Source organism: Dipodomys merriami, unplaced genomic scaffold (genome assembly GCF_024711535.1).
Source record: "Dipodomys merriami isolate MVZ:Mamm:240054 unplaced genomic scaffold, mDipMer1.0.p SCAF_142, whole genome shotgun sequence".
Lineage (NCBI taxonomy): Eukaryota > Metazoa > Chordata > Mammalia > Rodentia > Heteromyidae > Dipodomys > Dipodomys merriami.
In genome coordinates this window covers 2,414,647-2,441,350 of record NW_027202738.1, presented here as the reverse complement: position 1 = coordinate 2,441,350, position 26,704 = coordinate 2,414,647, and the positions used below count along the sequence as shown (strand labels likewise).

Genomic DNA, 26,704 nt, shown 5'->3' with positions numbered 1-26,704 from the left:
AAAAAAAAAAAAGTGTGACTTTCCGACCTGAGAAGGCTTCGAACCGCGATCCTCAGATCTCAGCCTCCAGAGTAGCTAGGATCTCAGGCGTGAGCCGCCGGGCCGGCAGGAATGACATTTTTGAACGGAGCGCGGCAGTTCGCTGAGGACCACCAACTCGGTCTGCGGACCCGGACGCAAGCCACGCCCCTTCCCCGCCCCGCCCCTCTCCCAGCAACGCCCGCTGCCTGACCGACCCCCTTCCCATGTCGCCTCGCGCGGGGTTGTCGCGGTTGCCAGGGCAACGCGCCGGCGGTGGCGCGGGTGGCGCGAGCGGCCCCGGCTCCGCAGCGCCATGGCGCCGCCAGGCCTCCCCGCGCTCGTGCTGGCGCTCCTGGGCTGCGCGGCCGCGGTGAGCGCGCAGGCCGCGGCCACGCCGCCGGCCACCGCCGAGGGCCTCAACTCCACCGCGGCGGCCCCGGCCACTCCCGGAGCTTCTCCGCCGCCGGCGACCCTGGGGTCCCCCCGGGCGCCGCGGCTCCCCTCCGGTCCCAGGCCCGCCCCGGTCACGGACGGTGCGTACCGAGAGCCAGTTCCTGGAGATCCGGATCCGGCGTGGAGGGCGGGGGAGGAGAGCCAGCGTTAGTGCTCAGGGCCAGAAATGAGGACTCCCCGCCGAGGAAATGCAGTGGAAGTTTCTGGGTAGTGGTGGAAGTGAACCCCCGGGCGGCCCTGAACTTTTCATTATCCTAGCTGCTCGGAAAGCTGAGTTCTGAGGATCGAGGTTCAAATCCACCCGGGGCAGGAAAGTCCATGCAACTCTTCCACTGAAACACCGAAACCGCTGGAAGTGGAGTTGTGCCTCAAACGGCAGAGCATTAGCCTAGGCCCTGAGTTCAAGCCCCGGGTACACACACACGTAATGCAGACCTCCCAGTGGTCATCGTTAGTATGTAACAGTTGCTAAGTGGGGAGATTTCTGCTTCTCTTCCATGCTCTCTTGTAAATCACCAGAGCGATGTTAAGCCCCTGAGCCATGGTGAGAATAGGTATGCCAGTTCTTAAACCCGTGTAGTCATCAGCATCATCTGACAAGTACGGTGATTCAGGTTTCTTATTCAGCTTATCAAAGTGGAGTTAGACTCCAAACAGAACTTCCAAACAAGTCAAACAAAGAGCCACTTTGTGAGACCTGAGAGATGAAGGGTTCAAACGAACTCGTTTCCACTTGGCAGATTTCCCCACAAGCGCAGCACAGTACAGTGCCCCTTTCCTATGACACCGACTAAGACACCTGGTGTAGGTAGGGGGCAGTCACCCCCTGCTGATTGACCTACTCTTCTTCCTGCAGTTGCCTCTCTGTGTGTCTGTGACTTGTCCCCAGCCCAGTGTGACATTAACTGCTGCTGTGATCCCGACTGCAGCTCCACGGATTTCAGTGTCTTCTCTTCTTGCTCAGTTCCAGTCATTACGTAAGTGTACAACCTGTGTGTGTGTGTGCGCACACACGAGGCACTGATGCTTTACTACTTGCACCACATCTCCACTTCCAGCTTTTTTTTTTTTTTTTTTGGTCTGTGGGGCTTGAACTCTGGGCTTGGGTGCTGTCCCTGCGCTCTTCAGCTTAAGGTGATTGCTCTACCGCTTGAGCCACAGCAGCACTTCTGGTTTTCTAGTTTGGAGATAAGAGTCTCAAGGACTTTCCTGCCCAGGCAGCCTTTGAGCCTCGATCTTCAGATCTCAGCCTCCTGAGTAGCTAGGATTACAGGCCGTGAGCCACCGGTGCCCAGCTACACTTCCAGCTTTTTAATGGTTAACTGGAATACATATTTTTTTTTTTTGGGTCCGGTCGTGGGGCCTGAACTCTGGGCCTGGGCGCTGTCCCTCAGCTCTTCAGCTCAAGGCTAGCGCTCTATCACTTGAGCCACAGCGCCACTTCCGGCTTTTTTTCTTTTTGCTTATGTGGTGCTGAGGAATCGAACCCAGGGCCTCAGGCATGCAAGGCAAGCGCTCTACCACTGAGCCACCTGCCCTTTAATGGTTAACTGAAGGTAAGAGTCTCATGGACTTTCCCACTCCAGATGGCTTCAAACTGCAATCCTTAGATCTCAGCCTCCTGAGTAGCTAGGATTATAGACATGACCCATCAGTGCCAGGCTTGTATAGTACACTTCTTTTCCCTCCCTCCCTCCCTCTTTCCCTCCCTCCCTCCCTTCCTTCCTTCCTTCCTTCCTTTCTCCCTCCCTCCCTCCCTCCCTCTTTCTTTCTCTCTCTCTCTTTCTTTAGTCCTGGGGCTTGAACTCAAGGCCTGAGTGTTATCCCTGAGCTATTCTGCTCAAAGCTAGCACTCTACCACTTTGAGCCATAGCTCCACTTCTGGTTTTCTGGGACTTAATTGGAGATAAGTCACAGACTTTCCTGCCTGCTGGCTTTCAACCAGAATCCTCAGATCTCAGCCTCCTGAGTAGCTAGAATTTATAGGCATTAGCCATTGGTGCCTGGCTGTATGGTACATTTTTAAGCCATAAATCTTCTAGATCATCTCCACTTGGACTCTCACAATCCTCTGAAGATGGCTTTATTTAAGGACCAAAAAAAAATTTTTTTTTTTTGGGTCAGTCGTGGGCCTTGAACTCAACCTGAGCCCTGTCCCTCAGCTCTTCAGCTCAAGGCTAGCACTCTACCACTGGAACTACAGCACCACTTCCAGTTTTCTGATTGTTTATTGGGGATAAGAGTTTCACATACTTTCCTGCCCGGGCTGCTTTTGAACCACAATCCTCAGATCTCAGCCTCCTGAGTAGCTAGGATTACAGGCATGAGCCACTGGCGCCCAGCAAGACCAGAATTTTTTTTGGGGGGGTCCGGTCGTGGGGCCTGAACTCTGGGCCTGGGCACTGTCCCTCAGCTCTTCAACTCAAGGCTAGCGCTCTACCACTTGAGCCACAGCGCCACTTCCGGCTTTTTTCTTTTTGCTTATGTGGTGCTGAGGAGTCGAACCCAGGGCCTCATGCATGCAAGGCAAGCACTCTACCACTGAGCCACCTTCCCAGCCCAAGACCAGAAAATTTTGATCCATTCTTATACTTATAAACAATGTCTGTGTGTATGCATGTGTGTGTGCGAGCCTGTCCTGGGGCTTGAATTCTGAGCACTGTCCCGGAGATTTTGTGCTCAAGAGCAGCGCTCTAGCATTTGAGTCACAGCCCCACTTCCGGCTTTTTTGGTGGTAAGTTGGAGTCTTAGGGACTTTATTGCCCAGGCTGGTTTTGGACCTCAATCCTAAGATCTCAGTCTCCTGAATAGCTAGAATGACACGTGTAATCAGATTGGTACCTGGCCAATTGAAGCACTAAAGAAGTTTCTTATCATTGGTATGGAGTTTCCAGGTTTACTTGCATCAAACTTATACGCTATAACAAGATTTCCTTAAAAATGATGATAAAGAGCTGACGCCTGTAATCCTAGCTACTCAGGAGGCTGAGATCTGAGGATCGCGGTTCAAAGCCAGCCTGGGCAGGAAAGACCGTGAGACTCTTATCTCCAATAAACCACCAGAAAACCAGAAGTGGCCCTGTAGCTCAAATGGTAGAGCACTCGCCTTGAGCTGAAGAGCTGAGGGACAGCGCCCAGGCCCAGAGTTCAAGCCCCACGACCAACAACAAAAAAATGATGATGAAGTTGGGTGCTGGTGGCTTCTGCCTGTAATCCCAGCTACTCAGGAGGCTGAGATCTGAGGATCACAGTTCAAGGCCAGCCTGGGCAAGAAAGTCCAAGAGACTCTAATCTCCAATAAACCACCAGAAAACCAGAAGTGGTGCTATGACTTAAGTGGTAGAGCGCTTACCTTGAGCTGAAGAGCTGGGGGACAGCGCTCAGACCCAAAGTTCAAGCCCCACAAATGATCCAAGAAAAAAAATGATTGTGATGACTATTTTGTTAGAGGAAAAAAAAGCTTCAACTGCTAAACATTGTAGCGGCTAACAGTTCACATGCAAGCACATGACAGGCTTTAAATCATCATGCTAAGACTGTGTGCTTCTGCTTTGGAATTTAATGCTATTATTCTTTGTAACTTTCAGGGGCGATCACCAGTTTTGCAGTCAAAAAGCAGCCGTCTACTCACTGAATTTCACAGCAAACCCTCCACAGAGGGTGTTTAAACTTGTTGACCAGATCAATCCATCCATTTTCTGCATTCATATTACAAACTGTAAGTATTTAATGCCAGTCTACTTTGTGAATCCTTATAAAGTTTTCTTTTCTTTTCTTTTTTGCCAGTCCTTGGCTTGATGGGCCTGGGCACTGCACCTGAGCTCTTCAGCTCAAGGTGAGAGCTCTACCACTTGAGCTACAATGTCACTTCCTGTTTTCTGGTGGTTTATTCGAGATAAGAGTTCCATGGACTTTCCTGCCCGGGCTGGCTTTGAACTGCGATCCTCAGATCTCAGCCTCTTGAGTAGCTAGGATTACAGGCATGAACCACCTGGTGCCTGGCTGAGTTCTTTCTTTACTTGATTTCCAAGGCATTTCAACTGTAACCTGCACAGGAATCCAGATTTACATGTATACATGTGAGTTTTAGGTTATTTCCTCTTGTGTAATGGTTGAAAATCAGGTCTATGTTAGAAGAGTACCTGTGGTTTCTATTTCCTTTTTCTTTTTATTTTTACTAAGATTATTTGCATGAAAGCAGGATCTTTATTTTTATCTGAGTATTTAGTTCCAGTAAATCTAAGTGTGAAATGTCCTCAACATGTCAAAGATCAGAGACACATTTATGGTTTCATCAGTATATGTGTATCGTGGGCAGGTGGGGGCATGCGTGCGTGCGTGTGCGTGCATGCATGCCAGTTTTAGGGCTTGAGCTTGGGGCCTAGTTGCCATCCCTTAGCCTTTTTGCTCAAAGCTGGTGTTCTATCCCTTGAGCCATACCTCCAATTCAGCTTTTTGGTGATTAATTGGAGATAAGAGTCTCTTGGATTTGTCTGCCTAGGCTGGTTTTGGACCCCTATGCTCAGATCTCGACCTCCTCAGTAGCTAGGATTACAGGCATGAGCCACCAGCACTTGGCTAAATTTCATCATCTTCCTTCAGTGTCTATTTTGTTGTTGTGATTGAGAACAGGCATTACACTCTGATCTGTTACCTGCAGTGACACAGCTGACCAGTGATTGGCCGTTCTCTGCCATACCGCCAGCCCAGCCAGCAGGCCCGTCCTCATTCCCCCTCTCTCCATGGCCATCGGGGAGCCTCTCCTCTGCTCCCAAGAGGCAGCAGCAGACTCCATGGCAGATTCAGTCTCTGTGGAGACTGGAGTAGATGAAGGGCTCTTCTTGGCTGGCGTGGCTTCTGTTCTGCCATTTCCATGTAGGCGTCAGGAACCATTCCTGCCCCACAGTCAGAAGCAGGAAGTCTGTTTATTTAATAAGGCTCGGGAAATCCTGGGTGCAGGAAATATGCAAAAAGATTCTTCCTGCTTAACACTACAGCTTCTAGACCATGACAGGTGTCATATCGAATATCCATGTTTATGCTGATGTAAAATACTTTTTCCCTAATAACAGATAAACCCGCACTGTCCTTTACTGATCCGGAAGTGCCCAATGAAAACACTTTTGACAGATCCATGAAGACACCTAGTGGTTTCATGTCCAATATGGAATCAGATGTTTCTCTTACAACCATTCGGGAAGCTGCAAACACTGCAAACTATAAGGTGAGCCTGAACTGTGTCCTTGTGCTCTTGTAAGGTAACTGTCAATGCGTAACCCAGGACTGCCTCCCTGGATACAGAGACTTGGTATTGTGCTCTAAAAAAACGTAGTATTTGTGCCTTTGAGTTAAAGATGATGGAAATTAAAGCTGAATATTTAAATTCTGGATGTAGGATTGATTTCAGTTCATTGCCACTGTGGTAAGCTTTGTTTTCATCTCTGCAGAATTCTGCTCTATCAACCTTAAAAGATACAGAATTCATCTGGGCACCAGTGGCTCATGCTTATAATCCTTATAATCCTAGCTACTCAGGAGGCTAAGACCTGAGGATTGTGGTTTGAAGCCAGTCCAGGCAGGAATGTCTGTGAGACTCCAGTTAACTACAGAAAACTGGAAGTAGAGCTGTGACTCAAGTGGTAGATCATTAACCTTGAGCACCAAAGCATAGGGACAGTGCCCAGGTCCAGAGTTCAAGTCCCAGGACTGGCACAAAAAAAAAAAAAGAGAGAGAGAAAAAGAATAAGAGCTGGGCGCAGGTGGCTCACGCCTATAATCCTAGCTATGTGGGAGGCTGAGATCTGAAGAATGCAGCCAGCCTGGGCAGCAAAGCCCAATAAATCACCAGAAAAAATGGAAGTGGAGCTGTGGCTCAAGTGGTGGAGCACTAGCCTTGAGCTGAAGAGCTGAGGGACAGCGCGCAGGCCCCGAGTTCAAGCCCCATGACCTACCAAAAAAAAAAAAAAGGTTGAAATCAGCACTGTTGCATCTTTAATCCCAACACTTGGGAGGTTGAAGCAGGAGGATTAAGAGTTGAGTCCAGGAGTTGAAGACTAGCTTTGGCCACACAGTGATACCAGGGCCATGCTGTGTGGCCCCTCGTGGGCATGCAAGTCAACGGTGACGGAAAGCCTGAGAACACTGTAACCAGTGCAGGTGGTTGTGTCTGTAGTACAGGTTCACTGTGTAGTACATGTGTTCACTGTGTTTGTAGTATGGGGATCCTGTGCAGATTTCACATGCGTCTTCGCCTTCATTTCTGCGGCTTCCTTCGCCTCTCACGTCATCTCTGTGCACTGACAGCAATCCTGCAGGTAGGAGGCCCCCTGTTCTTTCTCCCTCTGACGCTTTGCTGGTGGCGGTAGTTGTAGCCAAACAGGCTACAACTTTGGGCACAGAACCTTCGGGCCAGCAGAGGCCTCCTAGTTCAGGCCTCCAAGCCCAGCCACACTTGAGGACTTTGGAATGTGTGTATGTGTGTGTGTGCCACACACACACTTTGTGTTCTTGCTTGGCTCAAGGCTGGCACTCTACCACTTGAGCCACAGCTCTACTTCTGGCTTTTGTGTGATTAATTGGAGATAAGAGTCTCATGGGCTTTCCTGTCCTGGCTGGCTTCACACCACAATTCTGAAATCTCAGTATCCTGAGTAGCTAGGATTACAGATGTGAGCCACAGCTCCAGGCCATAACATAAACATTTTATGTGCATCTTTTCTTTTGCTTACACAGACTATTTCTGAAAGATGTCCCAGCAACTCTATGCTGGCACCTCTGGGGGAGGGGCTGGGGCCGGACTGGAGCATCCGGGGTCCTCTGGGCCTCTTGTGAATTTGGCGCATGCATTACCTAGTTGAAATAGAGCTTTGCAGCCCTGTGTTAGACAGCATTGCTGCGTTCCAGCTGTTTGGGTTTCCGATGGGGGCTGACGCTTTCTTCTCTGTGTCCTCGCCCGGCCGGGAATGTTACGATCTCCAGGGTTTCTGATGAACATGGCTGTTGCGTGCACCCGCAGGGTGCGTGTGGAGCAGTGTGGAGAAACCGAGGCCCTGAGCATGGCTCACTACAGCAGCCCTGTGATTTTGGGGGTGAGTGGAACTGGTTTGTTGTATAATTCAGAATAAGATAAGCACAGAATCATTTCAGTGACCAACCTTTAACTGTCTCTTCCCCGCACTTAGGTTCTAACTATTATGAAAGCAATTTTGGGAATCATTTTTGTCTATACAGCTAGATCATGTATTCTTTCATTCATTGATAGCGACATGCAGTAGTGTCTGTCTGTGAATCAGACAAGTCATGAAAGCCTCATGGTGACAGCCACCATGCTGGGGTGAGAAGCCGTCTCTCGGCGGAGCCCTCGGTCTCTGGCTGGCTGAGGAGCCGGGCGGCGGGGAGAGCAGGAAGGAGCTGCTGAGTCTGGAGCTGCTGAGTCCGGCTCCATCTCCTAATGGCGTTGGGTCAGAGTAAGCGAGCCAGCCCCACTCGCCACGGCTCCACTTCCGGCTGTTTGCTGGTTAACCGGCAATGAGTCTTACAAACTTTTTTGCCCAGGGTGGCTGTGAAGCTCGATCCTCCCACGTCAGCCTCCTGAGCAGCCAGGTTACAGCGTGGGCCACCGGCGCCGGCTGGACAAGGCCACGAGGCCTGTGAGCTCTTCAGGCCATTTGACTTCTGGGCTGTCCTGAAGGCGTGTGGGTACCACACTGGCCCAGACCTGTCTCCCGCCCTCCCCCTGAAGCTGAGGCTGAAGGTGGCCAGGAGGTGGGGGGAGGCGCGCCCCTCCCAGAGGAGAACCCTACTGCACTGCCCGGCAGGCGGAAGCGTGGCATGGGTTGGACGCATAGCAGGAAACTAGCTGGAGGCTGGGGGCTTTGGGGCGGCCACAGTGACCAGAAGGGTGGGACCTGCATCTGTTCTACCCCAGGCTAGTGCTTGGTGCCCACAGGGAATAATGATGGGAGCCAAGGCCTGTGACTGCGACCTTGAACCAGCAAGAAAGGCTGTGGAAATGGTCTCTTTGTTGTCCTTATCAAATTTGTTGTTTCTTTTATTCCTAGGTGCCTAATTCAGCAACACATGTAAGTACTGCCTCTTTCCTCCTTCCTTCCTCCCTCCTTCTCCCTTCCGTCTTCTTTCCTTCCTTCCCTCCCTCCCTTCTTCCTCCCTCCTACCTCCTTCCTTCCTTCCTCCCACCCTCCCTTTTTCCTTCCGTCCTCCCTCCCCTCTTCCCTTCTTCCTTCCTTGCTCCCTTTGCTGATACCAAAGTTTGAACTCAGCACCTCACCTTGAGCCATGCCTGCAGCCTAGCTTTTTGCTGGCTGTGTTGGGAGATGGAGTCTCACAGATGTCTGGCTGGGCTGGCTTTGAACTACTATTCGTAGATCTCTGCCCCTGAGTAGAGCAGGACAGGGATCTGGCACGGAGCAGCCCGTGTGTGACGGGCAGCTTGGGGCTCCACGCAGACAAGCGTAGGAGTTAGCAGCAGGCACAACATGGGCCGAGTTTTGTCATCACAGTCAGCTAGACCTTGAGTTCAGCAGATTTCCTTCCATCCGAGTGATGCTAGAGGCACCTCCCAGCCCGGAACGATCTATGCTCATTTCGTCACACATGATGCAAGACGTGCGCACGCCCCTGCCACACGCTCCCTAGTGAGGAGCGGGGAGGCTGTTCCAAGTTGTGAACAGCAGTGTCCCTACACCCGCTCACCTGCTGTGCGGAGCACCGACGTTTTCTGCTGCATAGGCCCCGAACGTGCACTCAGCGTATCTAGCTTACCGGCTCTGCGAAGATAGTTGGGTACTTGAGGCACAAGTCAGTGTGCTTTTGTAAGTAGAGTCTACAGGAACGTTCTGTGATCCAGATGGATACCTCTGGGTAGGAATGTAAATGAGAGCGGGGAGAGAATGGTGGGAGAGATGACGGTCGATCTGCCCTATCCTGGCCTGGTGTAGCTACCAGGATGGTCACTACTGCACTTGGCTGTGGAGTGGAAAGGCGGTCTTGCTAACTTTCTTGTCCAGGCTGGCCTTGAACAGTGATCCTCCAGTTCTCAGCCTCCCAAGTAGCCAGGGTTTCAGGTGTGAGCCGCCAGCTCCCTGCCAGCTTTCTCTTCACTGTTGCCCCCTTGCAGGTCCCCATCACCATTCAGTCCATCACCATCCGTTCTCAGAATCACACGCTGCAGCGGCTGGAGGACACGGCGGTGCTGCAGCCGGCTCTCCTCACTGGCCAGGGTGGAATCTGCATTAACGTTGTTCTTGAGGTGCGCTCCCCACTTGCTCTGCCAGCTCCCGTGGCTTACGGCAAGCTCTGGACCTGGGGGGCAGTGGGGGGCCTGTCACAGGGGCCCGGCCCCTCTCGGGGTATTGGCCTGTCTCACTGGGCCCCTCTGCAGCCTCCACGAATGTGTTGTGGTTTTGTAGCTGCCGCTGCTCTGTTTATACAAACACTGAGCGCGGGAGCCAATGTGGAATTAATGCATAACTCGGGCACCAAGAGGCTCAGGTGACCCCATCTCTGGGGTGGGGCTGTGGGGGTCACTGCAGTCAGCAGAGATGAGTCGGCAGAGAAAAGTGGCAGCCCAGGGGCTTCTTTGGGTTGTAATATAGCAGGTGTGGGCACCTTTGGGGGCATCCTTTTGCTCTGTTTAGGTCAAGTACAGCCTCACGTACACAGACGCAGGGGTCATATCGTCTGCGGGCGTTGCCTTCCTCCTGGGCTCCCTCAGCGGTGTGGTGGCTGATGTGCAGCAGAAGTTTGAAATTCACTTTCTCCAGGTGAGTTGGTTCAGCTCTATTCAAGTATTTCACAGCTGTGTAAGTAAGAGTGTAACGTTATCCGGGTGCTGGTGCTCCTGCCTCTAATCCCAGCTACTCTACTCAGGAGCTGAGATCTGAGGATTAAGGCTCAAAGCCAGACTACACAGGAAACTTATCTCCAGTTAACCACTAAAAAGTCTGAAGTGGAAGTATGGCTTAAGTAGTAAAGCACCAGCTTTGAGCAAAGTAAAGGCCTGAGCCCAGACCCTCAGTTTGTTTCAGTACTAACACCAAGTTGGTTTTTGTTTTTCTTTTTTTGGTCGGCTGTGGGGCTTGAACTCTGGGCCTGGACGCTGTCCCTGCGCTCTTCAGCTCAAGGCGAGCGCTCTACCACTTGAGCCACACCATTTCCAGGGCCTCCTGCATGCGAGGCAAACACTTTACCACTGAGCCACCTTCCCAACCCCAAATCATAATTTCTTAGTGAAACAGTCATTTAGAAGCATGACTCCGTGTGGCGCTGGGTCCAGCACAAAGGGAACCTCACAGAACAGGAGGCTGGCATGTGGAGCGGGGGGTGATGGGAAGGGAAGCAGTGTGGGCCTCGAGCCCTTTCCTTTCCACCTGTTTGTCCAGCTCTGTGGTGGACCTCACACGCCCAGGGGAAGAAACCCTGTGCTGGTCACCGCCCCCAGCGTGACTGTGAACGCAGCGGGTTCCCCTGCCAGTTGCAGTGCGTGCTCATGGCGGGCTTTCTGTATTTCTCTGCAGCAACACACAAAGCCAGTTCCTGTCAGCGGAAACCCGGGCTATGTGGCGGGGCTCCCGCTGCTGGCTGGCTTTCGGCCTCACGGGGGATATCCTTTTTTTGGTCTGGGAAGGAAGGTGATTCTCTTCCTCTTGGGGCTCTGTGGACGGAGAGACCCGACATGGCCAGAGCTTCCTCTAAGGTTTGTGTGTGCACATGTGTGTGGCAAGGGGAGGGGACTGGAGGAGACTGGTGCTTGCACAGCCCAAGAGAATGGCAGTGGTTAGAACTGAAATCTTAAGACAGAAAGTTGGTGTTTGGGCATATTTGCCTCCATATTGAAAATGAAACTCCTAAGAAAATTGATGATTTTTTTTGGGGGGGGGATTTAGATTTAGCTCTGAAGGGCCACTTTTTTGGGGGGGGGAACATGGGGCTTGAATTCAGGGCCTGGGCGCTGTCCCTGAGCTGCTCAAAGCTGGCACTCTACCATTTTGAGCCACAGCACCACTTCCAGTTTTCTGGTGGTTTATTGGAAATTAGAGTTTCAAACTTTCCTGCCTGGGCTGGCTTTGAACCATGATCCCCAGATCTCAGCCTTCTGAGTAGCTAGGATGACAGGCGTGAGGCACTGATGCCCAGCTGAAGGGCCACTTTCTGAAGAATTTTCTCAGGAAGAAGCCAAGTGCAAGTGCCAGTGCCTCCCACCTGTAATCCTAGCTACTCAGGAGGCTGCTATCTGAGGATGCCATTCCAAGCCAGCCCAGGCAGGAAAGTCTGCGACCCTCTTAGCTTGTGGCTGGTCTTGTGGTGGGTCTGGTGATGCCTCAGGACTGACAGGTGGGCGGGCTGCTTGAGGACCAGGTTGCTGGAGCGCTGGGCACGGCCTTAACTGTGCCGGAATGTCTGGGATTGTGCAGACCCTCAATAGATACCGACAGCTCACCATCCTGCAGAGCACGCCCGAGCAAGACTGCTTCGCACGCCCGGGCCCCCGGACCCCGGTGCTGTTCGGGTATGACGTGCAGTCCGGCTGCCGACTGAGGTGAGCCACCTGTTCCCATGGGGACCTGTTGGTGGGCACTACAGAAGAAGGCCCCTGTCCCCTGTATTCGCCATGCTGTGCCTCCACCACGCATCAGTGGTCACCATTAACCATCAATAGCTAATGACCACACCACGCTCCTACACGCATGGCAGCTGAGAGCTCACGGCTCTGTGCTCCGGTGTAAGCTTGCTTAGCACTTAATGTGCTGAAGTCCTTCCTCCGTTTCTCTTTCCCTTACACGGCATGGTAAGCAGTGAAAGGAAGCCTGAATGGGACCTCTGCTTTTTTTTTTTTTTTTGGCCAGTCCTGGGGCTTGAACTCTGGCCTAGACACTGTCCCTGAGCTTCTTTGGCTCAAGGCTAGCGCAATACCACTTGGGCCACAGGGCCCCTTCTGGCTTTTTTTTTTTCTTTTGAGTAGTTTATTGGAGTCTCCCAGACTTTCCTGCCCTGGCTGGCTTTGAACCACGATCCTTAGATCTCTGCCTTCTGAGTAGCTAGGATGACAGGCATGAGCCATTGGTGCCTGGCTGCTTTTGTTTTTTTGTTATCAATCATGTATGTGATATAAATTGGCAAATAAGTCTGCACAGCTGGATAAAACCAGTTCTTCCCCCTGTGGGCCCATTCCAGAGCGATCACTTGCCATTCTTGTGGCCGATGGAAATTTTCCTCAAATCTTTCTCGTTTATTTTATTTGCCATTACTGGGGCCTAAACTCAGGGCCTTGGTGCTGCTCTTTAGCTTTTTCTGCTCAAGGCTGGCACTTTATCATGTGAGCCATGGCTCCACTTCGGATTTTTGGTGGTTCACTGGAGGTAAGAGTCTCATGGACTTTCCTGCCTGGGCTGGCTTGGAGCCAATATCCTCAGACCTCAGCCTTCTGAGTAACTGGGATTACAGGCGTGAGCCACTGGTGCCTGGTTTTCCCTATCTTTAAGTGACTTCCACATAATGCTGCTCCCTGATGTTTGGATTTTCTGAGTGATTCTGGAAGATTCTCAGAGCCTTTACTGTGTCAGAGTCCTTCAGGAGGAGGGGTGGGGTTGCGGAGAGGCAGTGTTTCCCCAACTTCCATCCACGGCACTCTGAACAGAGCATGTCTCACAGTGGAGTCTGGTTTGAGAAACGTGGTTGTGGCTCATCTACCACCCCCCTCATGCAGGGGGTCTCTCCCTCCTGGACAGGGAGAGAGGAAGAGAGGAACAACACTGGGGGGGGGGGGGAGCAGGCCTCTGCTGCTTCAGTTGGCCTTTCCCTTCCTGAAGGCTGAGCAGCGCCATCCCGTGTAAGCTGGCTGCACAGAAGGTTGGGGCGCTGCTGAGGGGCCAGGCCTTCCCTGACTACGTGGCCTCCTTTGGAAACTCACGGCCCGAGGACGTCCTAGATTGGGTGCCTGTCCACTTCGTCACCCACTCGTCCAGAGGGAAGGTAGGGGGAAGGAAGGGCAGCCAGGGCTGTTCATTATGTCTGCAAATGTGCTGCTGCCTGAGACACCCCAAATCCAAGCTAGGCCCCCCCAGGCATCTCATGCTGGGGCGGTAAAGATGGAACCATCCGCCTGCGCAGTGCACAGGCCCACGTGTGAGCTTTCAGTTCCAAGTCCCCAAAGAGGAATGGAGGCTGATACCATACAAATAGGTTTCTGGTCACGTGGTACTCTCTGCCCCCCAATTTTCTTTTGTCTTAGCAGTCAAAGTGTGGGCGGCCTGTCCAGGCCCCAAGGCGCCCGCTCCCGCTTTATCACTCCCGCCGCTCATCGCCCGCTTCTGCCTGTCAGCTTCGTGGCGGCCTCTCATTATCCACGTTGTATTTATAGCCTGGGCTTGGGGTGAGGAGGGGGTGCAGCTCCCCAAGGGGCCCAGCATGCTCCAGTGTGCTCTGCAGCTGCGTACACATTGCTCCTCCATCTCCTGGGAGCTGGGCACTGACTTGTCACCCTCACCTGCCTGGACGGACGGATGGGGGAGGCCGCTGGACTCGCCCTAGGCCTCCGCAGGGGGCCGGCGCCCCCAGCCCTGTGGCTTCCAGGTGGACTTCAGCTGTGCCTCCAAGGGCCACTCCCAGCTCAGGGTTCCACCAGCGCTTTGGGGGCACACAGCAGGCCTGCCACTAAGGCAGGCCCTAAGGCATGTATTTAGAAATACGTGTGTGTGTGCGCACGCGCACGCGTGCTGTTACTGGGGCTTGAACTCAGGTCCTGGGCATTGTCCTTTAATATACACACACACATATCTTTTTTTTTACTCAAGGCTAATGCTCTATCACTTGACCCACATCTCCATTTGTCTTTTTGCTGGTTAACTGGAGTCTTGTGGACTTTTCTGCCCAGGGTGGTTCTGAACTGCAATCCTCAGTTCTCAGCCTCCTGAATAGCTGGGATTGTAGGTGTGAGCCACCAATGCCTGCCTCCAGAGAAAGGTTTTGTTTTTGTTTTCATTGTGGAAGTTTTAAGCATCCAGGGAAGTGCCTGGGCATGGAACCTGTCCATCTACCCCGCCATCGTACCCCTCCCCTCCCCCCCCCAACAGCCAGCACTGCCACCTGAGCAGACTCAGAAGGCAACAAAGTCTGGAGGGCCTCCTTTGGGGCTGACCAAGCATTTTGGGTCCTGGGGCAGCGGCAGTGTGCAGTCGTCCACTGTGGCATGCATGCTTGATGCAGATGCTTTGCTGGTATCTTTGACCAGGTATGGACACAGCTGAATACCTGGATGTCAGTTCTAAATGGCCAACTGATAAAATGAGATAAATGAGTGCTTAGTCCATGCTTGTAGCAGTGGCTCAAGCCTGTAATCCTAGCTACTCAGGAGGCTGAGATCTAAGGATCATGGTTCAAAGCCAGCCCGGCAGGAAAGTCTGTGAGACTAGGCACTGTCCCTGAGCTTCTTTTGCTCAAGGCTAGCGCTTTACCACTTGAGCCCCAGTGCCACGTCTAGCTTTTTCTGCTTATGTGATACTGAGGAATCTAACCCAGGGCTTCCATGAGACTTAGCTCCAGTAGACTCAGAAACTCCATCAGAGCGGTCTTGGTCTCAGCTCGGGTGGGTACCCTCCCCCGGGCAACGCTAAGTGGCCGTGGGGATGGTGGTCCGGGGTTCTAGGGCTCAACCCCGAGCAGCCGCCACGCTCATGGGTTGAGGTCGCATGCAGGGGCCCTGCCAGCTGCCCGTGGCTCTGCGCGTGGAGGTGGAGTGGACCAAGCTCGGGAGACTGGGGAACCCGCAGGCCAGGATCGTGAACGTCACCGCCAGCCTCCTCTCTGCCCCGCTTCCCAAGGTGAGCGCGCCCCACCCCACAGCCCCTGCAACAACCAGCTCAGAGCCCAGTAGCACTGGCAGATGTATTACTTGATAAAGGCGTTGAGCACCCACGCTGGGGCGCCCCGCGGGGAGAACGCCCCTGCGGAGGGATGCTGACCTCTCCCGCTGACCCGCCGCGCCCCCGGCCGCAGGTCCGCATGGGCAGGGACGGCGCAGTGCTCTTGTCCAGCGCGGTCCGGTTCGTGGACGTGTCCGCTCCGGCCGAGGCCGGGCTCCGGGCGCCGCCCGCCATCCACGCCCGGCTGCCCCCCGGCTTCTTCTTCCCCTTCGGGTGAGGTGAGTGCGTGGCGGGGGGTGGGGGGCAGTCCTTCCTCCCTGCCCCCCACTGGACGCGGAATCTTCCTGAAGCGAAGCGCCTACTGCAGGGCGGCTCTGCACAGCCGGGGCGGGCGCTAGGGGGAGGGGGCGCGGGATGGGGATGGGGGGCCGGGCGCGGGCGCGGGGGTGGCGGGCAGGTTGCGGGCGCAGCGTGGACGTGGACCGCAGTGAAGGGGGAAAGGCGGAGGGCGGAGCGGCTGGAAGCCGGGGTGCCGCTGGGCCTCACCCCCCAGGGCCGGCGCCCCAACACCAGCTCCTTACAAAGAGGGAATGGAGGACTTTTCGCCAAGCGGCTGCTTCTCCTTGCAGAGGGCGCCCGGCCCGCCGCCCGCGGGAACCGAGGACGGAGTGGACGGGGCGGACGTCAGGCCCGCAGTCCGCTGTGCGGCGGGGCCGGGGCCTGGCTCCCGCCCTCCCCGAGGCCTAGGCCTCGCCCGGCAGCAGGCCGTGCCCGCGCAGCAGCCCGTGCAGCCTCTCGATCTCGCGCTCCTGCGGCAGGACAGGCCGGGGTCAGGCCGGGGTCGGCCCCGGGTCTGGGGGTCAGCCCCTCGCCGTCCCCGGCGCCCCGGCGGCTCCTCACCTTCTCCGCGCAGCTGAACTCCAGGTGCTGGATCTTGGCGGCCAGCTGGACGTTCATCTGCTTCAGCCGCAGGAGCTGCCGCTCCGAGCGCGTCTTCACCGAGATGATGATCCCTGCGGGGAGGGGCCACGACACGGCTTCCGTGCGTGCGCGTGAGCGTGCGCGTGCGCGCAGGACCTGGGCTGGAGCTCGGGACGCGCGCTGCCACATGAGCCGCCACGCCGCTTCCGGCCTTCTGGCGGTCCGTGGAAGAGTCTCACAGACTTGGCTGCCCGGATGCTTTGAAGCACTACCCTCAGACCTCCACCCAGCTCGGACCCCCAAATTCAAAACAGAGCCGCGCCAGGAAAAGCCTGAGAACTTCTGGACCTTTCCAGAAGTGTCTCTTTCCCCCCTTGTACTGGATAGAACCCAGGGCCTCAGCGCAGCCTGGTCTGGGTTGGCCTCAGACTCGGTGCTCCTGCTCCAGCCTCCGCACCACCTAGCTAAGACCGCAGGCACAGGCCGCGCTGCGGCAGCGACCATGGGAACGGCTGCGGTGAAGGTGCCGAGCACAGTGCTGCGTGAGATGCGGCCAGGCTGGTGGCGGCCAAGGGTCCCCCCGCCGAGTCCCACAGACTTGGGAACCCCGGGTGACCAGCCGTGCCCTGTCCCACCGCAGCCCACGCGCATGGGACGCACCGTTGATGATCCGGGCCACACGCCACAGCCGCAGCAGGATCAGCAGGCCCAGGGCCTCGAACTCGTGTTCCCGAAACAGAAGGACAATGTCCAGGACAAACGACACTACCACCACGATGGTATCCAGGATCTCAAACTTGTGGTGGAAGAACTCCAGGTGGAAGACGAAGATCTTCAGGAAAACCTCCACCATAAAGAGGAACAGGATGGCGATGCTCATGTAGTGGAACACCTGAGGACGGAAGCAGTCACCTGAGCCCCCGCTGCCGTGCACAGCCGACGGCGAGCCCGCCGCCAGCTACGGGCGCACCACCCAGCCCTTGTTCCAAAGAACTGGGAGCCGTCACCCCCGCTAATTCTGGGGGGACAGAGTGCCCATCAAGTGGTGGGGGCATCCCTCAGGTGTCACAGCTCCTGTACCCTGGAATGGGTGCCAACCTAGGTGGGAGGGAACTAGGCAAGAGCCCCCATCCAGTGTGTGTGTGTGTGTGTGTGTGTGTGTGTGTGCGCGGTCCTGGGGCATGAACTCTTTTCTCTCGAGGGTAGTACTCTACCACTTGAGCCATGCCACCACTTCCAGAAATAAGCATGTCAGGGACCTTCCTGCCTGTCTTTGAACTGCAATCCTCAGATCTCAGCCTCCTGAGTAGCCAGGATTACAGGCAGGAGCCACCAGTGCCAGGCCCCATCCAGTTCCTGGCTGAGGAACCCTTTCCTCACAGGGGCAAGTCCCACAGTGGCTAAATGGGGCAATTTGAACATGAAAACACAACAGATGTACCGTGACACACACTGGATTGTTCTGACCTCTGAGTCCCCAGTGAGGACCTGCTGCTCTGGGGGTGGGGCGGCTCCATGCGGGGAGTAGAAGCAACCCCATGGGCAGCCATCCACCAGGGCTGCACGGCCTTACCCAGGGCGCATAGTTGTTCTTGTCGGCCTGGATAATCTTCAGGTCCAGGAGGAGCTCGGCAAGCACCAGGAGTGCATCCAGGATCACCAGGCAGATGACCACCACCTGCCACAGAGACCAGCCAGGAGCCTGAGCTCAGAGCATCCTGCCCAGTCCCTTACAACCCCCCCTCCCCCCCATATTGCTACACTGCTCCTTTCTGTTCTCCCCCTCCCTGTACCCAAAGGCCACCTTCTCGGTGGCAAGAAGTATGTGCTTCTTAAAAAGTGGTTTGTTTGCTTTTTCTTTTTTGTGTGTGTGCCAGTACTGAGGCTTGAACTCAAGGCCTTGATGTTGTCCTGACCTTTTTTGTTCAAAGATGGTGCTCTATCACTTGAGCCACAGCTCTACTTCCAGCTTTTTGCTGGTTAACTGAAGAGTAACTGAACCTGAATTCTCAGAGCTGGGCGTTCTGACAGCTGGGATTGCAGGTGGGCGCCTCTGGCACCTGACTCCATTTGTAAAGCCACACAAGTGTGGGGAACATTTTTTTTCTTTCCATTTTACCCCAGAAGTCAGTGAGAGAGGTGCTGTCCACTGCTTCTAGAAGGGATCTGGACATGCGGGATGCCTGCAACTGTGCCCTGCAAGGGCCTGTGGGCTCCCCCAAGGCCTCCCACTCCCCACACCCCAACTTGCTCCCAGCACCTGCTCATTCCCTGGGGTGTGATGGGGCCACATTGCGTGTGCACACGCTGCTCACCCCACGAAGCCCCCACAGCCACAGGCCAAACCCAGCAGGCAAGCCAGGTGCCAGTGGCTCACGCCTGTCATTCTAGTTACTCGAGGTTGCAATCTGAGGACCCCGGTTCAAAGCCAGCCCAGGCAGGGGTTTGTGACTCTTTATCTCCAATGAACCACCAGAAAACCAGAAGTGGCGCCATGGCTCAAGTGGTAGAGTGCTCACCTTGAGCTGAAGAGCTCAGGGACAGTGCCCAGGCCCAGTTCAAGTTTCACAGCCAACAACAACAAAAATCGGGCAAAGAATGCACCGAGCCCCTAAGGCAGGCTGCTGGGGGCTTCTTTCGTGGAGTAGACTCGAGCGAGCGCCTTCCGCCTCCAGCAAGCAGCCTTTCACTACCACACGCCTGTCTGGGAATTTGCATAACCTAAAAATTGCCACTGTGACCATTTAAAAATTACACCAAGTTCAGCGGCCTTCAGCACCCTCAGTCGCGTGACTACCACCACTATCTAGTTCCAGCACCCCAAATGGGAACCCCAGATCTACTGTCACCTCCTCTAGTTTATGGGCAGCCGCCATCTGCGGCGTGTCTGCCCGCTGTGCCCGTCCCGTGAGTGCGGTCGCCGTGTGCAACCTTGCTGTCGGCCTCGAGGCCATCCTGTGTTCAAGGGCATCCACATACAGTGCATGTCCGTGACTCCTTCCTTTTCACGGCCGAGTAATATTCCACTGAACGAACAGGCCACGTTTTATTTACCCACCCCCGGAGCGGCGGGCAGGGCAGGGGCGGCCGCGCTGCTCTCCTACCTGGAACCGGTGCGAGATGAAGAGCCTGCGCAGGGCGCTCCTCAAGTCCCGGGGCGCCGCGGGCGCGGGCGCGGGCGCGGAGCCGGGCTTGGGGGCCGCGGCCCTGCCCTCCTCCGCGGGGCCCGGCTCCGGCTCCGGCTCGGGCGGCTCCTCCTCCTCGGCCTCGTTCTCCCACCGCTGGTAGTTGACGTTCCAGGCGCGGTAGTCGTCGCCGACCACGGTGAAGTGGCGCAGGAGGCGGCCCATGGCGGGGCGCGGGGCGCGGGCGCGGGCGCGGGCGCGGGCGGCCTGCGGGGCGGGGCGGGGCTCAGCGCCGGCTGCGGCGGGGCCGGGAGGACGGGGCGCCCCGGGGAGGCCGGTGCTGGGCCCCGCCGGCCCGCCCCCTTCCCGCCCCTCCTCCCGGGCTCCAGCTGGGCCTCCACGTGGGAGCCCGGCCTCCAGCCCCACCCGGCCTCCACGCGCGGGTCCGGCCTCCACGCGCCGAAGGCCCTGCCCCTGCACGGCCCCCGGATGTCCCCACCACACAGTCCCTCTCAGGAACTTTCTCCCCCACGTCCTCCCCAGACCTGCTCACGGGGGCAGATTGCTCAAACACCCCCATCCTTCTCGATGATTCCATCGCCCTCAGGCACAAGGCCCGGCTTGGCAAAAGCAAGATGCAGAATGCTGGGCTGGAGGCCGGCGCTCCACCGCCCGGCCACGGCGCCCGGCCGGCTTTGCTCCGGCCGCTCACTGAGGTGAGTCTCCTGGGCTCCCGCCGGGGCTGGCTCAGGCGGTGACCTGGGCGGGCAGCCTGGAGAGGGCCTGGCCTGCCACACACCCACCCGCCCTGGGGTCTGGAACCTTCCAGCCCCCTCCCGCGGCCCAGATTTCCCCGGGGAAGCCACCCCTGGACACAGGGAGCCCGCAGGTGCTGTGCAGAAACCACAGCGTCTCACAGGGAGGAAAACGCTCTTTCTGGAAACTTGCCGCCACTCAAGACGCAACTTGGCCGTCATCCGGGATGAAAGTATTTATAGCGCCACAGCGCAGAACACCATTGTGATGTAAGTCAAGTCCGCGGCGGCCAGAGCAGCAAAGTTACAGAGCGAGGCTTAGACCCCACCCACGAAATGTGGGCCTCGCTCAGCGGCTTCACCACCCTGGCCCGTCTACACTGGGGAAACTGAGTCACAGGGGTGCACAGAGTGCCACCCAGGCCTGGCCCGGAGCGACCGCTCGAGAAGGACACACTCCTTTCCCCTCCTCCATGGCTCTGAGACTTTCTCATCGCTGTCCATCTCCCTCTCTGGTGTCAAAGCCCAAGACTGGGCCAGGCACCGCGCATGGGCCTGCCTCACGGCTGTTCAGGAAGTGGAAGAGATCAGAGTTCAGTGTCAGCCTGGGCAAAAGCTCGAGACCCTATCTGAAAAATTACTAAAGCAAAAAGGGCTGGCTCCGGGCTCACGCCCATCACCCCAGCCACTCTGCAGGAAAGCCCACAAGATGCTTTTCTCCAGTGAACACCAAAAACTGTGGAGAGGAGCTGTGGCTCAAGTGGTAGAGCCCCAGCCTTGAACCAGAAAGCTCAGGGACAGCGGCCAGGCCCTGAGTTCAAGCCCCTGTACCTCACACCCTCCACACACACACACACACACACACACACACACACACACACACACACACACACACACACACACACACACACACACACACACACACACACACACACACGGCTAGGTCATGGCTACGACTGCCAAGGAAGTGCAAAGCCCTGGGTTCAAACTCCAGTGCTCCAACAAACCCCACCCAGGAGGGTGAGCCCCGAGGGGCAGGGGCTGTGCCCGGGAGTGCGCGGGCTGAGCACACAGGTGCTGCCCAGCAGGCAGGCCCAGGCCTGGAGGGGCAAGAAGGCTGAGGCCGTCAGCTGCAGAGCAGGCAGTCCCCGGGTTCAAGGCTCAACAACATCTACAGGATAAAGGTTCTTTTGAAGACACTCGGCCTGGCGCCCCTCCGGTCTCCCTCTGTCCCCTGGGAGCTGGTTTTGAACACCTGGTTAGCCTGGGACCCAGCACCTCCAGAAGGTCAGCATAAACCCTGGTGTCGATGCCAAGGCTGGGCCTGGCAAGCTTTTCCCACCAGGGCATGATGGGAATGCGCCTGAAGCCCAAGTTCAGCCCCCGCCAAGCAGGCTGTGCTGAGGAGTGGCCTACTGGGCTCCTGGGCAGCCGTGACTGTGGCTACACCAGAGCGCTGGGCAGACTCTTGGGGGAGAAGCTCAGGCCACAGGGCCTTTGCACACATGGTTCTCTGCCTGGACTATGTAACTCCCTCTGTCACCTGCCTCCCCCAGCCCCGAGCTCCAGCAGGCTGGCCATGCCCCCTCTGCCACTTCTCTGTGACTCCATCACCCCATTCCTAAAGAGGGTGGGGGTCCCGTTTACACCGTAACTTCCGAACCCAGGAGAGGGAGTGGTGGTGGAAAGCAGCCACAGCAGAAAGCAGAACCCCCACCACCGCACCCCGCAGTGCAGCTCACCTGACGGCACCCCATTCGGTCTCAGTGTTCTGAGGAATGTCTATTTTTAAGATCAGGGAAGTCTTTAAATAAGCGTAGAGGCTTTTCCTTCTCCAGAGTGGGGAGGAAGTTTGAAGCCCACAGAAAACAACCCATGCTAGGTGATGACTCCCCAGAGCCCAGCCTCCTCCCCATTTCCTGTAGGTTCAGGGGCCTTGATTGGCAGGTGCATCTGCCAATCAATGGGTGCACCATTTACAGACTGGGAATCAGGGAACAGAGAAGCCAAGAGACTTACCCAGAATCACACAGCCAGGGAGTCATGGGGTTTGAACTCAGGGCCTAGGCATTGTCTCTGAGCTCTTATACTCTATCACTTGAGCCACAGCACCACTTCTGGTTTTTTGGTGGTTCATTGGAGATAAGTCTCCAGGCCTTCCCACATGGGCTGGCTTTGAACCATGATCCTCAAGATCTCAGCCTCCTGAGTAGCTAGGAGGACAGACCAGAGCCACAACTTGCTCCTTTTGGTGGAACCGGGGTTTGAACTCAGCACCTTGTGCTTGCTAGGCAGACAACTGAGCCACTCTCAGCCCGTTAAGTCTTTTTTCAGGTTGAGCCTCTCACTTTGTCGCCAGGGTTGGCTTTAGACTACGATCCTTTTGTTTATGCTTCCTGAGTAGCTGGGCTCACAGGCATGAACAACCATGCTTGGCTTCTTCTATTTCATTTCCTAAAAGGTGGGCTTTGGGACCCACCTATGGGCTGGGTTTGGAAGCTCACTTGGGAGGGTGGAGGGCACATGTGCCTCTTTCCCTGTGGCCGACATTGCCACTCAGAGAAGTCCCTGAGTCCATGACGCAGAGGTGCACAGCTGCAGGCAACAAAGACAAAGCAGCGGCTGGGAATGGTGGCCCTGGGTCTCAGTGCCCTGGATCAATGTTTCAGTGACGCTCCAGCCAGGAGAATGGGGGGGGCCCACTCTGCACCCCTTTCCCTCCTGCCCCCACTGCCCCAGTGAACCCCTCCCCGACCAGGCCTGATGGCAGAATACCCCGGCTGCACCTGGGGCCTTCTGGTAAACTGAGTCCGGGAGAGGACACAGCAGCCAGTGGCTGGGGAGCACGGACGCCGCAGGCCTCACGACGCTGGGACAAGTGCCGGAGCTGCATTCCTTCCTCTGCCTCTTCCCGGCTGCGCCGCCACGGCGCGACTCCCCCGTGCCCGGCGTCCTGCGCGGCCCCAGCCGGTGGCCCAGCCTGGCACTCAGCGCTCTGCACGGGCTTCCACACAGGGAAACTGAGGCTGGGGCCGTAATCTGGCCTACAAAGCTGGGCTCGCAGCGTCCCAGCTCCTACAGACTCTGCAAAGCCCACGACAGGGCTGTACCTCGTGACCCCAGGACGGCACGGCCGCTCCGGCCTGGGGAGAGGCTCGCTGTCCCCCCACAGCCCTTTACCTTCTTGTCCTGGGCCTGCATGCTGCTGTCGTCCCTGCACCTGCGGGAGGAGACATGACCGTCAGTTGTGACGCTCTGCCCTCCGGGTCCAGTACTCTCTGCATTTGCCAGACAGGCTCTCTACCACCTGAACCACATCCCAAGCCCTATATCTTGTCGGGGATGGGGCTTGAACTCTGGGCCTGGGCACTGTCCAGCTCAAGGCGAGTGCTCTACCATTTGAGCCACAGTGCCACTTCCTGCTCGGCTAATTTTTTTTTTTTTTTTTTTTTGTGGGTCGTGAGGCCAGAACTCTGGGTCGGCTAATTTTTGAGACTACATTCTCACTTTCTGATCAGCTCAGCCTGGAGCTGTGATCCTCCTATTTGGGCCTTCTGCTAGGCTGGGATTACAGGTAAACACCACGAGACCTAACTTACTGGTTCTGAAGGGGTGAGGTCTCATGAACATTTTGCCCCAGGCTGGCTTGGAACCTTGATCCTTCGGATCTCAGTCTCTGTATAGCTAGGATTATAGATATGAGCCACTGTGCCTAGCTGCAATCTTCTTACAGATTAGTTTTCCTTCAGATCTGCATAAAGCTAAAAAACGTGTGGAGTACACACGTCTTTTTTTTTCTTTTTTTGTCGGTCATGGGGCTTGAACTCTGGGCTTTGGATGCTGTCCCTCAGCTCTTCAGCTCAAGACAAGCGCTCTACAGCTTGAGCCTCAGCACCACTTCTGGTTTTCTGGTGGTTTATTGGAGATAAGAGTTTCACAGACTTTCCTGCCCGGGCTGGCTTTGAACCTTAATCCTCAGATCTCTGCCTCCTGAGTAGCTAGGATTACAGGCGTGAGCCACCAGTGCTCGGCTTACACACAAGTCTTGACACACACCCACAGGGATTGTAAGTGGGAACTCGGACAAGCACCTGTTCAGTTGTGGCGCTGCTTTGTGGTGACTGGGGATAGGACGCGGCCAGCGCCCCACAATGGCTCAAGGGCAGAAAGACCCGGATGCACACCATGGATGGACTCAGCCAGCCAGTAAAGAGAGAAGCTCCACTTACATGCTGCACGGGAGTGGGCCTTGGAAACACAAAGCTGAGTATGCCATCCACTGCATGGCTGAAATGTGTATGACCTGCCCAGAATGGGCAGAGCTGCAGGGACAGAGGGCAGGGGACACAGGGGCAGGGGGCAGAGGGCAGGGGACACGGGGGCAGGGGACACGGGGGCAGGGGACACGGGGGCAGAGGGCAGGGGGCATGGGGCAGAGTGCACAGGGGCAGAGGGCAGAGGGCAGGGGGCAGAGGGCAGGCTGGACGGATCGTGGTCGGGGAGGCGGGGTGGGCCAAGTGGTTCTGTGGCCGAGGCCGACTGTGGGGAACCGGGGAGGGCGGGAGCCGGGAGGAAGGGCGAGGCGGAGGCCCGTTTGGATGGAGAAAGCGCTGTTGGGCAAGCGGAGGCTGGCGCGCTGGGCCGGGTCCCTGTGCCGGTCACCCCGCCTGGAGGGCGCCGGTCACCCCGCCTGGGCCGCCGGTCACCCCGCCTGGAGGGCGCCGGTCACCCCGCCTGGAGGGGCCGGTCACCCCGCCTGGAGGGGCCGGTCACCCCGCCTGGAGGGCGCCGGTCACCCCGCCTGGAGGGCGCCGGTCACCCCGCCTGGGCCGCCGGTCACCCCGCCTGGAGGGCGCCGGTCACCCCGCCTGGAGGGCGCCGGTCACCCCGCCTGGAGGGCGCCGGTCACCCCGCCTGGAGGGCGCCGGTCACCCCGCCTGGGCGGCCGGTGGAGGACTTGGTCCGACGCGGACGCTGGACGGACACGCGAGACCCCGCCCGAAAAGCGGCCGGGGGTGTGGTCGCGCGGCCGAGGCCCCGCGGGAAACGAACCGCGAGGGCGGGCGGGCGCCGGGGCCACGGCGGGGCGGGCGCGGGGCCAGGGCCGAAGTCTGGGCCGGGGGCCGCCGTGGGCCCGGGGCGGCGCGGGGCTCGGGTGCGGGCTGGGGACGCCGGGCCCCGCGGGCCCCTGCGGCCGGGCGGCCCCTCCTTCCGCCCTCCCCTCCCCTCTCCCCTCCCCTCTCCCCTCCCCTCCCCTCTCCCCTCCCCTCCCCTCTCCCCTCCCCCCTCCCCTCTCCCCTCCCCTCCCCTCTCCCCTCCCCTCCCCTCTCCCCTCCCCTCCCCTCTCCCCTCCTCTCCCCTCCCCTCCCCTCCCCTCCCCTCTCCCCTCCTCTCCCCTCCCCTCTCCCCTCCCCTCCCTCCTCCGCCCGCGGGGCCGGGACGCGGCCCCTCGGGTCCCGCCGCGGGCCGGGCGCTCACCGCGGGGCCGCCGTGCGTGCGGACGTCGGGGCGGCGCGGGCCGGAGCGCGGCGGAGGCGAGGTCTGAGGTCCGCCCGGGCCGCGAATCACGGGACCGGCGGGGTGGGGGCCGCACTTCCTCCGTCCGCGCCCACCGCGCCGCCGCCCACTTCCGGAGCCATGTCCCGCCCCCGGGGCCCCCAGAGCAACCCGACCTCCCACCTCTGACCCGGACCCCCGCCCAGACCCCGCCCTCACACCCCAGCTCCGACCCCGACCGCCGACCAGACCCCCACCCCACCCCTCCTGCGGAGCTCCAGGGCAGAGCCCGCCCAGACAGACAGACGACAGACAGGGAGGCAGGCAGACAGACAGACAGCCGTATAGACAGACAGGCAGACAGACAGCTCAGACAGACAGACAGACAGACAGCTCAGACAGACAGACAGAGAGGCAGGCAGGCAGGCAGGGTGGGGGACCCAGAGGCTCTCGGGCCCTGTCTGAACTGGCCACTTGGGAGTTGGATTCTCCAGGAGCCACGTGCAGCCGTCCTTAATCCAGAAGCACATTTCGGGGTGACCTGCACTCTTTTCTTTTTTCCTCGGGAGGCTGAGACCTGAGAATCACCGGGGCTTTGCCTGTTCTATACCACACGCACTGTGCGCTTCTCAGAGAATCAGCGGGGCTTTGCCTGTTCTGTACCACGCGCTGTGTGTCTCTCACTCAGCAATAGGACGCTGTGGTGCAGTGTTGTAGCGGGTGGCAGGGCTTCCTTCTTCAGGGCTGAGCGGTATTCCACAATACAGACATGCCCACTGTTCATCCACATATCTACGGGGATCCTCTGATGGGAAAGGACAAGTGTAGCATCTGGGGTTGGGGTGGGTGACAGGAAGGCAGAGGTGCAAGGCAAGATGGTGGCCTGGCTGTCTGTGGGGAACAGGAGGAAAAGACTGAGAATGCAAGTTCTTCTTAGAAGACAGAGTAGCGGGAGGGGTGAAGGTGAGGGGGACGGCCGTGGATGGCCGTGTCCTCTGCAGAGCAGGGTGGACGAGGTCTGCCCAGATTGTAGGAACACGTGGCTGGAGCCATT

General features: G+C 57.2%; 2 protein-coding genes across 6 annotated transcripts; one reads left to right on the top strand and one right to left on the bottom strand.

The window, feature by feature from the left end:
- The first annotated feature begins 334 nt into the window (after window positions 1-334).
- Window positions 335-18,170, top strand: LOC138826400 (tectonic-1-like). 2 transcript variants are annotated; one of them, XM_070021533.1, is made up of 15 exons: window positions 335-554; window positions 1,331-1,451; window positions 4,062-4,192; window positions 5,547-5,698; window positions 6,689-6,788; window positions 7,453-7,562; window positions 8,535-8,555; window positions 9,611-9,742; window positions 10,131-10,256; window positions 11,010-11,095; window positions 11,891-12,031; window positions 13,302-13,464; window positions 15,186-15,311; window positions 15,487-15,631; window positions 15,983-18,170. In XM_070021533.1, the coding sequence occupies exons 1-14, from the start codon at window positions 335-337 to the stop codon at window positions 15,628-15,630; spliced, it is 1,773 nt and encodes a 590-aa protein (XP_069877634.1). In that variant the 3' UTR covers window position 15,631; window positions 15,983-18,170. The 2 variants fall into 2 exon arrangements, with proteins under 2 accessions (XP_069877634.1, XP_069877635.1); XM_070021534.1 differs by lacking the exons at window positions 335-554; window positions 1,331-1,451 and adding an exon at window positions 1,933-2,030 and having other exon boundaries at window positions 15,487-18,170.
- Window positions 15,358-25,714, bottom strand: LOC138826406 (voltage-gated hydrogen channel 1-like). Of its 4 annotated transcripts, XM_070021546.1 has the most exons (7): window positions 25,633-25,714; window positions 23,335-23,374; window positions 19,379-19,666; window positions 17,848-17,952; window positions 16,935-17,166; window positions 16,254-16,366; window positions 15,358-16,162 (listed from the first exon to the last, which is right to left on the bottom strand). In XM_070021546.1, exons 2-7 carry the CDS (start codon window positions 23,353-23,355, stop codon window positions 16,097-16,099), a joined length of 825 nt encoding a protein of 274 aa, XP_069877647.1. In that variant the 5' UTR covers window positions 23,356-23,374; window positions 25,633-25,714; the 3' UTR covers window positions 15,358-16,096. The 4 variants fall into 4 exon arrangements, with proteins under 4 accessions (XP_069877647.1, XP_069877644.1, XP_069877645.1 ...); XM_070021543.1 differs by lacking the exons at window positions 15,358-16,162; window positions 16,254-16,366; window positions 25,633-25,714 and adding an exon at window positions 24,246-24,416 and having other exon boundaries at window positions 16,735-17,166; XM_070021544.1 differs by lacking the exons at window positions 15,358-16,162; window positions 16,254-16,366; window positions 25,633-25,714 and having other exon boundaries at window positions 16,735-17,166; window positions 23,335-24,227.
- Window positions 25,715-26,704: the final 990 nt, after the last annotated feature.